Source organism: Kwoniella newhampshirensis, chromosome 3 (genome assembly GCF_039105145.1).
Source record: "Kwoniella newhampshirensis strain CBS 13917 chromosome 3, whole genome shotgun sequence".
Lineage (NCBI taxonomy): Eukaryota > Fungi > Basidiomycota > Tremellomycetes > Tremellales > Cryptococcaceae > Kwoniella > Kwoniella newhampshirensis.
Window position 1 is genome coordinate 992,951 of NC_089957.1, and position 16,596 is coordinate 1,009,546.

General features: G+C 50.7%; 8 protein-coding genes across 8 annotated transcripts; 4 read left to right on the top strand and 4 right to left on the bottom strand.

Moving 5' to 3' along the window:
- Positions 1-422: 422 nt before the first annotated feature.
- On the top strand, positions 423-1,444 carry IAR55_001721 (ubiquitin-60S ribosomal protein L40; the record flags this gene model as incomplete). Its single annotated transcript, XM_066944844.1, has 6 exons — positions 423-434; positions 502-509; positions 679-836; positions 1,059-1,150; positions 1,243-1,302; positions 1,385-1,444. 6 exons carry the CDS (start codon positions 423-425, stop codon positions 1,442-1,444), a joined length of 390 nt encoding a protein of 129 aa, XP_066804767.1.
- An 842-nt stretch (positions 1,445-2,286) lies between these two features.
- On the top strand, positions 2,287-3,966 carry IAR55_001722 (uncharacterized protein; the record flags this gene model as incomplete). Its single annotated transcript, XM_066944845.1, has 6 exons — positions 2,287-2,336; positions 2,406-2,427; positions 2,491-2,528; positions 2,608-2,718; positions 2,874-3,063; positions 3,232-3,966. The coding sequence occupies 6 exons, from the start codon at positions 2,287-2,289 to the stop codon at positions 3,964-3,966; spliced, it is 1,146 nt and encodes a 381-aa protein (XP_066804768.1).
- A 146-nt stretch (positions 3,967-4,112) lies between these two features.
- Positions 4,113-7,753, bottom strand: IAR55_001723 (uncharacterized protein; the record flags this gene model as incomplete). The annotated part of the gene is made up of 20 exons (XM_066944846.1): positions 4,113-4,457; positions 4,510-4,568; positions 4,620-4,632; positions 4,684-4,753; positions 4,803-4,879; positions 4,938-5,007; positions 5,069-5,293; positions 5,346-5,428; positions 5,479-5,584; positions 5,637-5,664; positions 5,722-5,945; positions 5,995-6,104; positions 6,147-6,404; positions 6,456-6,528; positions 6,685-6,771; positions 6,838-6,965; positions 7,026-7,096; positions 7,158-7,308; positions 7,408-7,553; positions 7,615-7,753. The coding sequence occupies 20 exons, from the start codon at positions 7,751-7,753 to the stop codon at positions 4,113-4,115; spliced, it is 2,463 nt and encodes an 820-aa protein (XP_066804769.1).
- Positions 7,754-7,997: 244 nt separating this feature from the next.
- Positions 7,998-9,197, top strand: IAR55_001724 (uncharacterized protein; the record flags this gene model as incomplete). The annotated part of the gene is made up of 5 exons (XM_066944847.1): positions 7,998-8,061; positions 8,205-8,403; positions 8,630-8,744; positions 8,883-8,985; positions 9,106-9,197. 5 exons carry the CDS (start codon positions 7,998-8,000, stop codon positions 9,195-9,197), a joined length of 573 nt encoding a protein of 190 aa, XP_066804770.1.
- A 229-nt stretch (positions 9,198-9,426) lies between these two features.
- Positions 9,427-12,139, bottom strand: IAR55_001725 (uncharacterized protein; the record flags this gene model as incomplete). The annotated part of the gene is made up of 6 exons (XM_066944848.1): positions 9,427-10,164; positions 10,220-10,576; positions 10,640-11,410; positions 11,477-11,590; positions 11,686-11,805; positions 11,888-12,139. 6 exons carry the CDS (start codon positions 12,137-12,139, stop codon positions 9,427-9,429), a joined length of 2,352 nt encoding a protein of 783 aa, XP_066804771.1.
- Positions 12,140-12,490: 351 nt separating this feature from the next.
- IAR55_001726 (uncharacterized protein) lies at positions 12,491-13,051 on the bottom strand (the record flags this gene model as incomplete). Its single annotated transcript, XM_066944849.1, has 1 exon — positions 12,491-13,051. One exon carries the CDS (start codon positions 13,049-13,051, stop codon positions 12,491-12,493), a length of 561 nt encoding a protein of 186 aa, XP_066804772.1.
- A 31-nt stretch (positions 13,052-13,082) lies between these two features.
- IAR55_001727 (uncharacterized protein) lies at positions 13,083-14,675 on the bottom strand (the record flags this gene model as incomplete). The annotated part of the gene is made up of 8 exons (XM_066944850.1): positions 13,083-13,124; positions 13,174-13,272; positions 13,317-13,854; positions 13,913-13,980; positions 14,024-14,150; positions 14,218-14,244; positions 14,298-14,524; positions 14,610-14,675. 8 exons carry the CDS (start codon positions 14,673-14,675, stop codon positions 13,083-13,085), a joined length of 1,194 nt encoding a protein of 397 aa, XP_066804773.1.
- A 250-nt stretch (positions 14,676-14,925) lies between these two features.
- On the top strand, positions 14,926-16,587 carry IAR55_001728 (tRNA N6-adenosine threonylcarbamoyltransferase; the record flags this gene model as incomplete). Its single annotated transcript, XM_066944851.1, has 8 exons — positions 14,926-14,977; positions 15,049-15,321; positions 15,392-15,493; positions 15,565-15,784; positions 15,878-16,155; positions 16,220-16,295; positions 16,388-16,486; positions 16,548-16,587. 8 exons carry the CDS (start codon positions 14,926-14,928, stop codon positions 16,585-16,587), a joined length of 1,140 nt encoding a protein of 379 aa, XP_066804774.1.
- Between the last annotated feature and the right edge of the window lie 9 nt (positions 16,588-16,596).

Here is a 16,596-nt window from a genome sequence, read left to right on the forward strand (position 1 = left end):
CGTGATGTATCTACCGGCTAACTCACCGACCGGGTCATATTCCCCGGGAAGCTTATGTAATACATACCCCAAGCATCGGGTGTCAATTGAATCTGCCACATTCACAAAAGACCTTTCGGAGTTTGACGGAGTTTCTTTTCATTTCCCACCCAAACCTCTCTCTCCCCCTTTCGCACTCACTCTGCATACCAGCACACTGCACACTGCACACTGCTGACACTGCACCACCACACTGCTACCCGCCTCTCACTGTGCAACACACATTGACCTCGAACTCGACATTCCAATTCTCCTCCTTCTTTCGACTCTCTTCAACCTATCCCTAACTGACGATCTGCAGGATATATCAAGGTGAGATCACGATCATTTGAACTGAAATGTATGGATCCCTGCTGACTTGCCGTTCCTTCACTCTCGATCAGATGCAAATCTTTGTGAGTTTGAGAGTAGGGAATGAGTGTGAAGAGAGGGTCTATGCTGACCATTTTCTCGCTGATATAGGTTAAGACGTACGTTCAACCCACCCCTCATTGATTCTCCCTTTCCAAATCCTCCTTGAGTTCGCTGCACCACCGAAGACAGACGAGAGAGAGCAGGAGGAAAGGACGAGAAGAGATGAACAAGAATTGAAGAGAATCGAGTCGGGATGACTGACGGATCCTTTTGCTTTTCCCACAGCCTGACGGGTAAGACCATCACCCTCGAGGTGGAGTCTTCCGACACCATCGACAACGTCAAGTCCAAGATCCAGGACAAGGAGGGTATCCCCCCAGACCAGCAACGATTGATCTTTGCCGGAAAGCAGCTCGAGGACGGCAGGACCCTTTCGGACTACAGTGGGTATCGGGGTCTTCTTTCTCGATGGCGGAGCGTGCCGGGTGTGGGTGTTGCAGGTCAACGAGAGAGCGGAACATTACGGGATGATAGTTGGATGGGATTGGGGAGAGTGTCAGAAATTTGGCCGAGAATTCATGGCAGGGGTGATAGCGAGAAAGGGCATGTGGAGTGGAGAGATTGAAGGACCGTCGCTGACTTGCTTCACCCCTCTCTCCCCCCAGACATCCAGAAGGAGTCCACCCTCCATCTCGTTCTCCGACTCCGTGGTGGTATCATCGAGCCCTCGCTCAAGGCTCTTGCTTCCAAGTACAACGTGAGTTCTTATCGGTATTCGTGGCTTGCATCAGCCCATTGTGCTGCTCTGCACCCACGACGACGACGTACTGACTCGTTTTCCTTTCACAGTGTGACAAGCAAATCTGCCGAAAGTGTTACGCTCGTCTCCCTCCCCGTGCCACCAACTGCGTAAGTGATACTCTTTCTTCCTCTCTCAATCTTTCCCGTGACCCCGTCACGGGTACTGACAAATAATCTTTATATTGCACAGCGAAAGCGAAAGTGTGGTCACTCTTCCCAAATCCGACCCAAGAAGACGCTCAAGAAATAGAAGGGCCTGTATACTACTTGGATTGGGATCGAGGCGTGGAGCAGCACTGGAGTGTCGATAGCTCGATGTATCCCTTTGCTCGATATATCTGGTCGGCTTGCGGTTGATGGATCGCTGCAGGTCATATATATGGATCGGTCTCAAGGTGCGGTCAGTGTGTGTGATTTGCTGATGATTTTCGAGTACCTGCCAAGATTTGAACGTGACAGAGGTGGTTGTAAGCTGATACGTGGGGCGGGCTCATCGAGAGAGAGGCGGGTGCGTTCCAGCTATCACCGAACCGCGGTCAGGTGTCGCTTGTAACGATCATTCTTAGGTATCCCATTCCGTGCATACCGGACCTCCCTCTACCCAAGACGGCCCTTGCCCCTCTTTTCGTTGATTCCCCTCTCTCCGTGCGGGCCATACCCATCGCTCTCTCGTCGATGAGCACATTAACCTCTTGTCTCTCGCAGTGCAGTTACCAAGCCTGGCAAAAGATGACCGCACGCCAAAAAGACTGGTTGATGAGAGTGTGACTCGAACACACGCGCCTTACGGCAAAGCATTACGATGGGTATCCCATTCGAGTGCTTCGGAATAGCCTCTATCCGACCTCACCATCTAGTGCCACTACCCTACCGGGTCCGAGAATCTCGGGGTTTCAGGTTTCCCCTGTTTCCGTGTGTATATATACCTTTCAATTTGTGTACATGTGTGTGTAAGTACGTACCCAAGATCAACGCCACAAAGCTACGCCTCCACCCTGTCCGAGTCTACTCGCAATTGTTGTTGTCTCATCTCCATCTCGCTGCTTGGTGAATGCAACCTCACAAAAGTCACCTCGACGTCAGAGCGAGACGATGGCGCACATGGGCGACGAGGTCGAACAGGATCTCTCGCATATTCACTGGTGAGGTTTGGCTCTACGTCATCCGTTATGCAGCTGGACGATGTATCTAATTCCTATTTCTTTGTTCAGGTCATGGCCTGAAGCAGTCGCCGTGAGTACCTCCCTTCTTGATGCGAATCTTTGGACATCGACTCATCTAGATCTTGTCAACTAGGCTAATCCAGAGAGATCACTGGCAACGGCCGATCTAGCGTAAGCTGACTGTGACTGTGACCTGTCGATAGACAAGGAGTCTTTCAACTGACATCAGAGGCTATTGTTTCGTTGACAGGTTGGACTATTTTGCCTATTCGCCTTTCTGGGATTCAAAGTCAAACAACAGCGTTCTACGTACTCAGCGTAGAGTTGAGAATCCTACGTACGGTCATGTTGAGGAGAAGATGTGAGTGAGAATACGGATTCCAATAGGTCGATACCTCCCCTCGTTTCAAGCCTTGGTGAACTCTTTCCTCCCTCTACCAGTTCCCCAATTGCGTTTTCAGCTCTCTCAAAAATTCCAACGCGTTCCGAGCTGACAATGTATTGCGAATCGATTAGCGAACTCAACGCTTTCACTTCTGGGTTCGAGTACATTATCGCCCATTCTCAGCCACCCGACCTGTTCGTCGTCCACCGTAGAGAGGTGGACCCCTCGGGGAAAAGGGACAGAGTGACTGGAGCATGGTTCATCTTGAATGAGAAGATCTATCAGTGTCCTACCTTGTACGATGTGGTTTCGACGAGATTGGTGAGCTGGCTTCGCATCGTCCACTGCCCCTCCCCTCTGAACTCGATTCTTATCCGGCTGGAAGCTCAGAGCTCAGAGCACCCGAGCGTGACCATTGGACGTCGTGTGCGGTGGGGTCAATGGAGAAAGATTCCGACGTAAGCTGATATCGTCCTCGCACGACTGCAGAAAAACGCTGCATCACTCATATCCAAGACTCTCGCGACGTTATCTGAGAATCGACCTCCTGCCAATCCACGATCCACCACCATCTGGCGATCGATTCCACCTTCGACATCGTCGTCCTCTTCTTCTCAACCCGATCCCGCCAATCCTATCACACCGGTCGATGTCGATCCCAATCCAGATCCTAACCTTGACCCTACCACCGCCACCACCAACACCGACACCCACAACCTAGAGGAATCAGGGAGAGTGAAAGGTACAGCTACAACTCAGAAGGAGAATGCGTCAGGGCCCGATTGGCATCTCTTCCATGCATTACAATCGACACGTCAATCCCTGTCGGAGCTGGATACACTCGCTCAGTCACCTCGACGGAGTGTAGATCCAATCCAGGAGTTGAGAGATATCGAAACTCAGATGGGTCTTCAATTCTCATTTCAACAGCCTCAACAATCTCAAGGACTTCAAGGACAAGGAAAAGGAAAAGCAGCTGGCGGAGGCTCAAGACCCACTTCAGTGAGAGCGGGTTCTGCAGTAGGGTCAACGAGGATGATGGGATTGTCGCCTGGTTCTACAGGTCAGCAAGTGTTGACACCAGGTCTGGGCATGGGACTGTCACCAGCGGCTGGAAGTGGAAATGGTTTGACACCGAGACCAGGAGTCGAGCCGAGAATACCCTCAGCAGCTGGATCTGTTTTGGGTGCTGGATCACCTCTGACAGGAGGGTTCATGGCGTAGGCAGGAGCAGACGAACGAACAAGTGATATAGCATCATGCTGTGATGTAAGTACCAGTAATGATGTCCGCCATGCTCGCCGCGATCTGCATGACGATGCAAAATCTGTAAAAGTAACGCTATCCACCATGCGACCGGTGGTTCGTGTCTACAAGCCAAGATGCGGTCCCAGCGTCTCTCTCCTGGCAAAACTAACCAACCTCCTGAAATCACCAAACGCCTTTGGCGTCTCTGATCTATCCGTCCCATCCGCACTACCCGCTCTTAACAATCCTGGCAAACCTGTATTTGTCCCTTGCGGTGAGAACAAGTTGGATGTCCCAACTGGCGAAGTGATACTTCGGTTCATATCAGTATGTGGATGAGAAGGGTCCATATCAATATTCGTGAGGAAGGAAGTGTCCGAGAGGTCGGCATTGGTGGAAGTAACGGAGAGGAAGATGTCGAGCAGCTTCTGCTGATCTGTTCGCGGCGTGCCCTTGAGGTCGAGAATCTAGTGAGATTACGTCAGGATGAGGTGACATTGTGCAAAGGAGAACACTTACTTTCTGAAAGTTGGTGAATGACCTGTCGCCGATCAGTAAGCAGTAATTTTGCACGAAGCCTGTGATTATGTCAGTAGTGGAATTGTCTCCAGGTCGGGGTTCTGAAGTACCTTCAGGTGGATCCTGAACAAACGAGCGTCAGCTACGCTCTGTATTTGAGCAAGCCCTACTCACATCTGGCGCCAGGATCACTTTGAGCATGGTCTCCAGCTGGCCAGTGTTCTTCGTCACATATTTAGTGTAACTGTCGTCGAGGTCAGCATGCGGTGTACACACGATCGCTAGTGACTTACGCATTTGTAGAGTTTTCGGGATGCGGTTCTGGCAGGTCAAGCAGGCACGCTTTCACAGCTTGCACGTCGAGCAGGATCTGTGTGCCCCCATACCTTCAATTCAAAACGAGCCTTCGAGTGCAAATCCGTGCTTACCTGTTCAGCACCGATCTTCTTCAACGGTCGACTTTTGATCACCGCTTGGGTGAATCTCGTGATCACCAAACTTGAACAAAAGCACTGCTCAGTCCAATTGATGCGATGCTGGGACATGCGAAACGACTCACCCAACAGCTTTATCCGCGAAGTTCCTGATATATTTCTTGCCCTCGACTCGTCCTCTCACCACTTCCGCAACGTGCTTGATGCTTCCCACTAGATCGACGATGTAAGCCGATCGCCCGCTAACGTTCTCCAGGTGCATCCATGGGCTCTTCAGGATCGCGGCGAAGGCTGATTCACATGACTGTTCGAGCTCTCGAAGAATAGCAGTGACACAGTTGGAAATGACACTGAAAAGCGAGATTAGCACTTTTATGAAAGAGGACAAGGGCGAAGACGCACGTGGAGAAAGTATCACGTTCACTTTGGAAAGTCACATCGTCTTTGAGGTTCGGAGCAATCTTGTCTTTCAATCTCTCCTCCAACTGAATGTTCGTCAACGAACTGTCCTGGACTGGAGAGAAAGGCCACCCACCTGCAAAGAGGTATTCTGACAGTACTCGGCGGTGTTGAGCACCACACAGGCGTTCTTCACCTCCTGCAGATTATCTCGACCCTCAAAAGATCGACGTCCGGGCTCTCTACGTTCAGTCAGCCACGCCACAAAGGAAGAAGCACGCAACGTCTGATCACCGTTTGAGACTGGCCAAAAGCACATCGTCTGAAAGCAGTTCGGACTTGTCAGCAAAGCATAAAGATAACATGCACTTTGACTGACCCGAATAGATCTTTAACCATTTCGCAAACACTTTCGCCAGCTTCCTCATCGGTTCACCAGTCGTGTATTTGACGCACTGCTCCAGAGTCTGGCCGTAGAAGTAAAAGAGTTCCGTTGACGACGGAAGGACGGTAGGAATTGGATTATCGGCATCTTGCGTGGCCCCTTCCAAAGATGATCGCGATCTATTTCCTCGATACGCAGAGAGCATGTCGGATATAGCACTGACAGTAGATCAGTCCCAGCCCCAACTGCGGTCAAGAGCTGACCCACCGGTCCTGCGCATCCACATAGATGTTGAAGTAATTGTCAAACATCGAAGAGATTGTCCACTTATTTGCTCCACCCCGTGCAGTCAACCCGCCAGCAGTCACATCTTCAAACTGTGAAAGGTCTCAGCAAGGTATGCAGCAACTAGTACTCACTGGCATCTCAAATCTCTTTGAACAGGCCGCTTCGAAGTCTAAGGTGGCTTGAAGGGCGTCAAGCAAGACGCTCACGACTGGTGTGGCTTTTCCCAGCACATTTGCAAGGTCTCCTCGAGTGTACTCTGAGAAGTTGACAACGAGCAATCGAGTAACTTCCCATGATTGGGGGAACAGAGATGCGTCCTCCTCGTCGTGATGTTTGAGCACTCGTCGGAACCAGGCGTATCGACGAGGCACATTATCCAATTGGCCCGCCTGTCGAAGAGTCAGTTTCTGACAAAGTGCATGGGACTTCAAAAGGCATACCTCGTCTGTCGAACGGAAGATCCGTCGGTATTCTGCCAGTTGAAGTTGTAGGTATCTCTCGATGATATGATTTCTGGACTACAGTCAGCCACCCCGTCCGACGAGTAATTACAAGGCCGGAGTAGGGTGCCAGGCGCTGCTGACACGACTCGGCTTATCCGTCCGAAAAGGTTGAAGCACTGCTCTGCCTTCGCACACCTCAACGAGCCGTGAGGACCAAGTAACTTACCTGAAGTCTCCACCTAGCACATCGATCACCAAACAGACTTCCTGAACCACCTGGTTCTCCACCGGTCTGTTCGGATCTTGCTTGAAGCTGTTTTCGACGGTCAGCCAGCTATGCACCGGCAGCAACCGAGGGGCAAGAGTGAGGAAGACGCACAAAGAATCCATTTCCACAGCCACTTTCTCTTGTACAGCTTTACGATCCGTCTCCGCTGCTTTGAATACTTCTGCAACTGCCGGAATGGAGGAGAGTGATTTGAGCGGTGCGAGAAGGTGAGTAACGGCCTAACAAGATCGTGGTATTAGTGCTGCCGAGGTGAGCTGGGGTATTGTTGCCCAACGTACCGAGAGAGCTTGTGATATATCTCTGTAACGTCTTGTCGGAAGCAGCTCCCTCATTTGTCGATGTGCATGTCCTGCAGCAAGACATAAGTGTAAGTATCAACCAGACAAATCTGAAACTGGTTGAAGATTCACTGAGCATGCCCCACCTCTCAAGCATCTGGATAGCACCTGTCAGATTGCTTTTCGCGACGTCCAACCGTTGGATATCCGAAGTGATAGTCTTCACAATCGCCTCTGCTTCTGCTGCTTTCTCCCGAATCACATTGATCTGAGTCATGAGTTGCTGCAATGCATGAGATCGGCATCAGCGCCGCACATCATTTTGAGAGTATCATGAACAAGCTGGTGTCCATACTCTTGTAAGAGCGAGCAGCTCACGCACACTGATCTGACTTTGGATTTTGGACATCTTTCCTGGATCTTGATCCCTCTTCAACTCGACTTTCAGTCTCGCTACTTCCTCTCTGACGTCCATAATCTCCAATTGAAGCCGAGCATGTATCTTCTGATGCGAGCCGAGGGATACAGCTATGTATAGAAGCCGATATGTCAGCACACTATCTCAACAGGAAGGAGAGGGTCAGTTCACCATCTGGGAATTCACGAGCGAGACGAGACATGACGGTCTCGTGGGCCGCCGTGCTCGCTGACAGTTGCGGTAGGGCTGAAGATGGAGTAGTGGACCTCGGCGCAGGTGTCACCGCTCGAGACGTCGAGCCGGACGCCATGATGTTTCAGGTTGACTTGTACGAGGATTGAGAAGCACTGAAGGAATGAAAAGTGATGTTCAATGTCCGTTGCCAGTCGTCGAGATGATCCTCGCGTGTCAGAGAAAGTCGCGACGAAACGTCATCATTTGTTGTTGTGAATGATTGATTTCTGCGACCTCGATTCCACTTCATCTTAGACACAGACTTGCGACGAGGACTACCACCACCACGACGACCCGAGAGCATCACGACATGAGTGATCATGGGCGCGTTCGATACTGTCATAACGTATGAAAAGGGCACATACATCGAGACGGATACAGGGAGTGAGTGGTGTCTTCTTTCTTCATAGACTGTCCTATTCGCACGCCTCGTCTACACATGACAAAAAGCTGACTTGTGGAGACCGGCCGTCCTACCCTATTATCCAAACTCTGTTTCCTCACAATATCGTATCTCATCTTCGCAGACAAAGTCTCCCGGAAAGCCACCATCGCAGGAGCCGCCAACATTATCCTAGGAGGCAAGTCCATCATTCAGACCGGATCCATACTTCGAGGAGACCTACGTCGTTCTACTGCCGGCCAACATGTCGTCATTTCCATGGGGAGGTACTGTCTGATTGGCGAAGGGACAGTATTGAGACCGCCTGGCAAGATGTATAAGGGGTGAGTGATGGTTTGGCCCTTGAACACTTGTTGTGCATCGGTGTCATGTGGCTTGGACAATCGAGGCAAGTCCTTGCGGTCGCCTTCATCGACAGGGTGTGTGACCGCATGGGCTCGACAAAATTCAACAGCTTGTTGGAGAGTGTGCGGAGCACATACCCGAACATTGGAAGCAATTGGAGTTGTGAGATCAGGGGGAAGCAATGATGACACCTCACATGCACAGCGCATTCACTTTCTATCCCGTTCGTATCTCAGATTTCGTCCATATCGGTCCTGGCTGTATTATCGAAGCTGCACAGATAGGTAATGGCGTCGAGATAGGAAAAGGATGTATTCTAGTGAGTCTGCCTACCCCAGCTCACCTCACACAATCATCATTACCATCCCTCCAGTACGGTGGTCCCGTCATGTTGTGGCCAGCATCAGCCTCTCGACTTGGTTATGATCGGGATTGATTGACCCTTTGTGCGTTCCAGGGCAAATTCGTCATCATCAAAGATCTCGCTGTCCTTTTACCAGATACCGTGCTTCCAGAAGGGACGGTCGTTCCCTCCATGTCTGTGTGGGGCGGTAATCCGGGTGAGAGCGAGTCCTCCGCATAGATTTTAGGGTATCTCCCTTCAACAACCCTACTTTCATTCTTCGCTTTGCTTATTCGACGTCGATCGAATCAGTGGGTGCTGACGGTCTTAACACTAGGTCGACTCGTCGATACTCTTCCTGAGACATATCAAGAAACGATGGAAGCGAAATGTAAGGGTTACTATCAGCGTTTCCGACTTGCATCATGACAGGGCCCTCCTATATTTGTACTCCTCTCATTTCGCTGTTTGGCATTCTATGGCACTCATGACCCTCACGACGATTACATTTCAATCATATGCATATAAGAAGCGTAATATCATGTACAGATCGTGTTTAGTCGTATATCTACTTGCGTGAGCTTCCTGTCTTACCTCCACTCCGGGCCAATGCCACTGTGTGTCGTCGAGCCATGTCATCTCGGGAACTGTTGTTGCCTCAGGCTTCCTTCCTCTCCAACACTATCTCTCCACTACCGGGTCTGCTATCACCGCCACCCATACTCCACAACGTCTTGACACTCTCACTCTTACTGACCGTCCGTCCCTTATCTGCGCTAATCCGATTCAGTCCTCCTGCCACTCTTGGCGGACTCGTATGTCCCACCTCTGCTCGGCCGTCTGCCAAAGCCTTGACTCGTTCCCTTTCTCTTTCGTCAAATGCTCTTAGTGCTGCTTCCGCGAGTTTCGGGTCGGGCACCGTTACCAGTTCCAGGGGGGATGCAGGCTCTGTCGTTCCGAACATCGAAGAAACTCGAGTAGCTCCTGACGGATTGGGCTTTCGCACTCCTCCTTCTGACGAGCTCAGAGAAGATCTTATCGGTTCTTCGTCGACTTGGGTGCTTTTCTTACCGCCACTGAACCAAGATGCTCCACTTGGTAGACTGTATTCTTGAGGTTCTTCCTCGATCGTCGGACTCGGACTGCTCCTCTCGATTCCCATAAGTTTGAGTGTCGCTTCCATTCTGTGCCTCTCCTTTCTATCTTCCTCGTCCTCGGCATGTGGCTCAAGCTTTCGCCCGCCAGTGGTGGAAAATCCAGAGGTGCTTCTCTGAGGAATGGAAGGTTGAGCAGATCGCGAAGTGAGAGTGAGAGGTTTGAGAGCTGATTTGTTTGGTTCAGGAGCGGAAGAACCGAAACCCAATGATCTGAAATCGAGCGAGAATCCACGTCGAGCCTATCGAGCAAGTTCAGTGGAGTTGCCCTACGGGACGCAGTCGAGAGATACTCACCCTCTTCTCTGACTTGGTCTCCTTTTGCGAGTCATTGTTGACTGCGTCGCCGGTCTGCTCAGAAGGAGTTGGAGAGGGCGACGATCGAGTGAGAGTCGCATGTGCAGCGTTTGGAGACATCGCTACTGATCCTGACATGGCCCTCACCATCATACTGAGCGGTCTTGCCTTCTTCTGCTTCTTCTTCGGGGAAGCTGGTGTCACCGTGGTCGGAGGGTTGACCGACAGCTGGATGTCTTTGAGTGCAGGACGTGATGATCCAGATGCTGAGCGAGACACTCCGTTGCTTCGGCGACTCTTATAATCCACTGAAAGGATATGTTCGAATCCATCTTGCGCGATGATGCGATCGATGATCTGCAGGTAGTCAGAGGCAGATTCACCGGACCAAAAAAGAAAAAAAAGCGAAATGTGACCCACCTTGGAACAGTAGAGCGTAAGAGCCTTGTTCGCTTCTTTGAGCTGTTTGAGCTCCATTTTCAGGCTCTGGGTCTCTTCGGATTTGCCTCGACTGTCAAGATCGAACCCGTCCGCCATGCCAAGTTCGGCGGCAAGATCCAGTCCGCCTCGAATGGAGGAGACGGGCGATGTGGCCGCACCGTCTCCCTTTATCTTCCTGCCTTGACCTCTGCTCTTCCCTCTGGGGGGTGCGAGGAATCCACCTTGCCTCTCATCAATGTTTTTGATGAAGTGATGTTCGTCATCGAATATAGGTGATTGAGCTTCCAGATCTGAATTCAGCTCCTCCATCTCCGCGTCCAAATCCTCATCAACAGACTCTAAACCGCTCCGTCCACCCACACTTCCCGCAACACCTGAAGAGGCGTCTTCCTCCTCTTCCGAGTCGGTTCTGTCTCTACCCAAGAATCCAACGCCCTGTCTGACCTTCCCGTTGAGTGTTCGTTCTCGAATCAAGAATTCCCAGCCCTCGTTCTCCTCTTCCAACTCCTTATTGACGACTTTAAGATCCTCGAGCTCTTTCGTGATCGTGTTGAGCTTCGCAAGTAAGGTCGAATGTGATAAATTCATCGATGCCAACTCATCCTTGAGCGAAACGACGTTGTGGTCCTCTGAGTCGGGGATGGAAGTGGGAGTGCGAGCTCCAGAAGACTTTTGCAGTTGGATGATCCGCTTCTGAAGATGATCTTCTTGTGCTTGAAGTGCTTTTCGCTCTAGGTCGAACGACTTCTCCTACATCATCACATAGGAATGATTTTCAGTCATGCCGTACTTCCTGCATCTGCAATGGAAACGCACCTGCTCCAGATATCGTTTCTGACTATCACGAACCTGCCTCTCTGCTTCTCCCACTCTCTTTCTAAGTCTTTCGAGGAGATCGTCCCTTTCTTCGAGATCAGCTTCCATACGGCTCTGCGCAAGTGAAGCAGTCAGCATCATCCCGTAGCGATCCATGTTATTTAAGCAGGCGAGCTGTACGCAATGTGGCTCATCGCCAAACCGCTTACCTGTTCGCTGAAAGCCTGTTCCACTCGAGCTTGTAAACCCGTCATGACCACTTTCATCTCCCTCTGCTGCATCTCCAACGTATCCCTCTCTTTCTCCACCCGTTCAACTTTCACTGCCAACTGATCTCACACACACACAGACATACATCATACACCACCCGTCAGCTCTCAATCGAATCAAAGGCAGGGCACCGGAACTCACCTTATCCTTCATCAACCATTCTTCCCTCAAGGCCGACTCCAATCTGCTTCTCTCGACGTTATGCAGTCCATCTTCTTCCTCTCTCGAGTCCGTCTCGCGTATATTGGGGAACTGAGCGATGTTCTCGGACAAAGGAGTGGCGCGTGGACTCGGTGTGTGTGAGTTGGATGATCTCTTTCGATTCGGTGGGAATGGTCTGGAGTGGATCCCCGACAACGGAGACGAAGATGACGGTGAGACGCCCAGTGACATGGCTGTGGTACGAGCACAAGGCGATGATGGTGGAGACTGAAGGCTCTTGTCCATAGTTCAACAACCGAATGAATCGCGTCGAGTTAGATACCCCTTGCCTTGGATATCACAACCAAACAGACTTTTGGAGCCCCTCAGACTGGAGGCGTAAACAAAAGCAGCAAAAAAAAAGACTCGAGTCCAGACAAAAGTGATCGACCTCTACCTTTTCCCTGACCGAGAACGCTGTTTGAGACCACCAGATGAAGCTCAGTGTCTATGTTTTTCTTACATGTACATGTGCATATTCAGGTTCATGTCATGTCCTCTTGGGATTCGCCGGCATACGCCCCCTTCGCTATCCTATCCTGTTTACTCCACCTTCATGGGATCTCCTCGCTCACTGACGGGTGTCCCCTGAGCACTCTCCATCCATTCGTCCGGAATGGAAACGCCCATGCCCACCCCTTCGCCACCATCCTGATAGCTGGGATTATCCAGAGCATGCTTTACCCATCTCAGATCACTACTGTCCCTTTCATCTTCCGGTGCGTCAGGAGGTGGCGGAGCGTCTTTCGGCAACGCTGCTGGTGAGGGCGGTGAAATCTTGAAGCTGGGAGGATTGGATCGAGGAATCTGCTTGTCCAATCCTCGCTTGAGCCTTCTTCGACCTCCTGCTGAGAAGAAGGCCATCGTTACGGCGACGAGGATAGGACTGTACCAGTACATCCTGTGCCATGCCAGAATTGAGCTCTTGAGTCTCAGCAGCAGGAAGGGGGCTACGATGTAATTGAGGTTGGTCTGCACCATGATCCAGCCAGTGATGTCGTAAAAGCGTTTAGGCAATTTCGACGATGACTCATCTTTGGGAAGGAAGTATGGTCTGACGTATCGACGGAATTGTCGACCGAGGGATGTGAGAAACCCACCCATAACGAAGGCAACTATGAAGTCAGCTCATCTCCTATAGTCGCAACTCACGATGATATCCAGGATCAATGCCATGCTTCATTTCGAGTCAGCCAGGCTTGAGTAAACTAGACAGCGATACTCACCCAGAACGCAGACGTCACAAACGTAGCCATACTTTGTTTCGATCCAGGCTTCTTTCCCTTTTTGGTCAATCTCTTGTAGACGACATCTCTCAGCCAGACCTGAACAAGATTAGCGAGGCTTAGTTCTTGTGTGTGAGACTCACATTCGTTCGGCAATTCCAACTGTCAAACAACACCTTGTAGCTCTCTGCTGTTTCGATACCGACGATATTGACGTTTCTGACTCGGTTCCAAAGGGTTCTCCCAGTCTTCTGGTCATAGCCGTTGAATCCGATACCAGTGAGAATACAAGCGCCCTGCGACTTCAGCGTTGCACACCAGTCATGCTGACTCACCTCAGACATACTCCAAACGGCATAATATTTGGTTCTGGCAATCAATCCCGCAAGCTGGACAAATCCAAATTTTTCTCCGAGACTCCAAGTGTACCACACAGGTGTGAGGATCCGGTCGTAGGACAGCTGGGAGCTGTACGTGGAATATATTCCCAAGAAGGCCAGACCGATGGCCAGGTGGAGGTAGGCCACCCGTTTACGACCATATGGTACTCTGTGTTTCGCAGCTTTGGCTTGTTCCACGGAAGTACCAGGAGGGGCAACGCGATAGAGCCTGTGATGGACTAAAGAATCGTACGTCGCGTAATCAAAAGAAGGGCCGACCAGGACCGAAGGGAAGAAAAAGCTGGATAACGGATGACATCAGCTTAAATGTGAGAAGTGGAAACTTTTCATGCACCCACCAGTACCCTAAGAAGGCGAGGGGATTAGGGACCGTCGTCAATCTTGTCTCAATTTGGCTTGGATCAAGCTCCTAGACCTCCGTCAGCTCTGGTCAATACTCCGCGACTCACCTCAGCTTTGCCTCTACCATCGTGAACGTTCCAGGCGAACGTGCTGAGTTTCATCACGAGCACCATTTGCGTTCCCGTGATTTCTATTGCAGTCGCTGGAATGGCGAGCAGATGTCTGCGTATATGACTGGTCAGAATTTGCAAGAGCTTCTGTTAGCTTTCATCGCTATCCATCTCATCTGACAAAGACTCACTTGAAGAGCAAATGTCCCATGACGAAACTGTCCTCTTCGATGTCAGCTCATATGCCGTCATGTTCGAAGAGCAAGCTGACCCAAAAGCGACCCATGGCATTCTCCGTCCTTTCATGGTGACCACGATCATGTATGTCCCGCAGATACTGAACAATAAATGCAGCATCCCTCCTCCCAGATCGAGAAGAGGGACGAGGAAGATGGTAGAGACCACGATGGAGAACAGATGAGCGAGGTTCGGTCGTGAGGGTGGAAGACGGATGAAGAGTGAACCAAGAGGGAACGAGATGAGCAGTGAAGCTATGAGCTGTATGTGGAGTCGAAAAGATCAGCTCAGCAGGTGTCGTCCGAGATGGGCTGAGCAGGACTTCAGAAGGAGGTTGATCACCCACCTTGAGCTGATCAGGGGATGCACCGAAAATTGTCGATGCTTTGTCGAAGAGAGGATCCCAGAACATTGTGACCGCAAGTGATCTAGAGCAGCCCGTGACGGATATGGGTCGGGTAATGAGCAGAGAGGAACGAGAAGAAGAATGAAAGTCGATTTCAATGTCAATGTGAATGTCTTTAGACGTCGATAATAATGACAACGTGCCAATGGACAACCGAAACAAACGGTTCGAGCCTCCACTTGTACGTCGGTTGATATTTTCCTTCCTTATACATCATCTCCCTTATCTTCTTTCGACTCAGCGCTGATCGCCCAAGATGACACAAGCATCATCGAGCAAGAAGAAGATATCGCCTCTTCCTAAGCCATGTGAGTCATTAGGTGCGATTGATGCCTATCCGCAGCCAGAGTCCTGACGTGTCGATGTGCTTGCGCTACAGCTCGCCGACTCCTCTGCCTCGGTGTCGAAGGCTCAGCAAACAAATTAGGATGCGGTATCATATCTCATTCGCCCTCGTCTACCCCAGGGGCCGCAACGAGCGTCACTGTACTCTCGAATGTACGACACACATACATCACTCCTCCAGGAGAAGGGTTCTTACCCTCTGATACGGCTAGACATCATCGAGAATGGGTGGTCAAGGTGATCGAGGAGGCTGTGAAGAAGGCAGGAGTGAGGATGGGTGATTTGGATGTCATTGCGTTCACGAAGGGTGAGTATGACGGGCAGATCATTGTGAGAACCATGGATCATGACTGGCTGATTGTCAACGACGATTGTAGGTCCAGGTATGGGTACACCTTTACAGGTCGGAGCGTTGGTTGCGAGGACGTTATCATTACTGCACAATATCCCTCTGGTAGGGGTCAACCATTGTGTTGGACGTGAGTCGTTCCATCATTAACCTGGCCTGAACTGGTTCTCACACTTGTCATCGTATTGGCGGCTTCAATAGACATCGAGATGGGTCGTCAAATCACTTCATCCCACAACCCTATTGTCCTCTATGTATCTGGAGGCAATACTCAGGTCATCGCTTATTCACAACAACGTTACCGTATATTCGGAGAGACTCTGGACATAGCCATCGGCAACTGTCTAGACAGATTTGCGAGAGTCATAGGATTGAGAAACGATCCCAGTCCGGGATACAACATTGAGATCGAAGCGAAGAAGTGAGTGGGCGTTCGAAAGAGGTCTCCCATCAAAGTTGCAAGAGATGAAGAGTGAGGTTTTGTGGAAACGCTTACCAAAAAATCAATGAACAGAGGTACACGACTCGTCGCCCTTCCCTACGGTACCAAAGGGATGGACGTCTCTCTCGCCGGGATTCTCCATGCCGTCGAAACATATACCAGGGACAAACGATATAGATCATGGGATCAAATACCCACCGGGTCGTCACCTGAAGAGGAGGATATCATCACACCCCACGATTTGTGTTATTCTCTACAAGAAACGACTTTTGCAATGTTGGTGGAGATCACGGAGAGGGCGATGGCACATGTCGGTGCGAGGGACGTGTTGATTGTAGGCGGGGTAGGATGTGAGTTCACGTTGAAAGCGAGTGGGTAAGGCTCACTCCTTGACTTTGTTGGCGTTGTGTATAGGTAATTTGAGATTGCAGCAGATGATGGGCATAATGGCGTCAGAACGAAGTGGTAGAGTGTTCGCTACCGACGAGAGGTCAGTCCATCCAACAGATACGGTCCCTGTTCCTCGTTTTGCACACTTCGGTCAACGTGAGCTCCGTAGCTGACAATCTCGTGCCATGACAGTTTCTGCATTGATAACGGGATCATGATTGCTCAAGCTGGTTTGCTATCGTATCGTATGGGTCAAACAACACCTATAGAGAAGACGGGCGTAACACAGAGGTATGTGCAGGATGTCTGTCTTTTCCTGTCCACTTGCCTCCTTCTCACAAAGTACCTTCAGATATCGTACCGATGCAGTGCACGTCACATGGCGAGCATGAATTAGATGG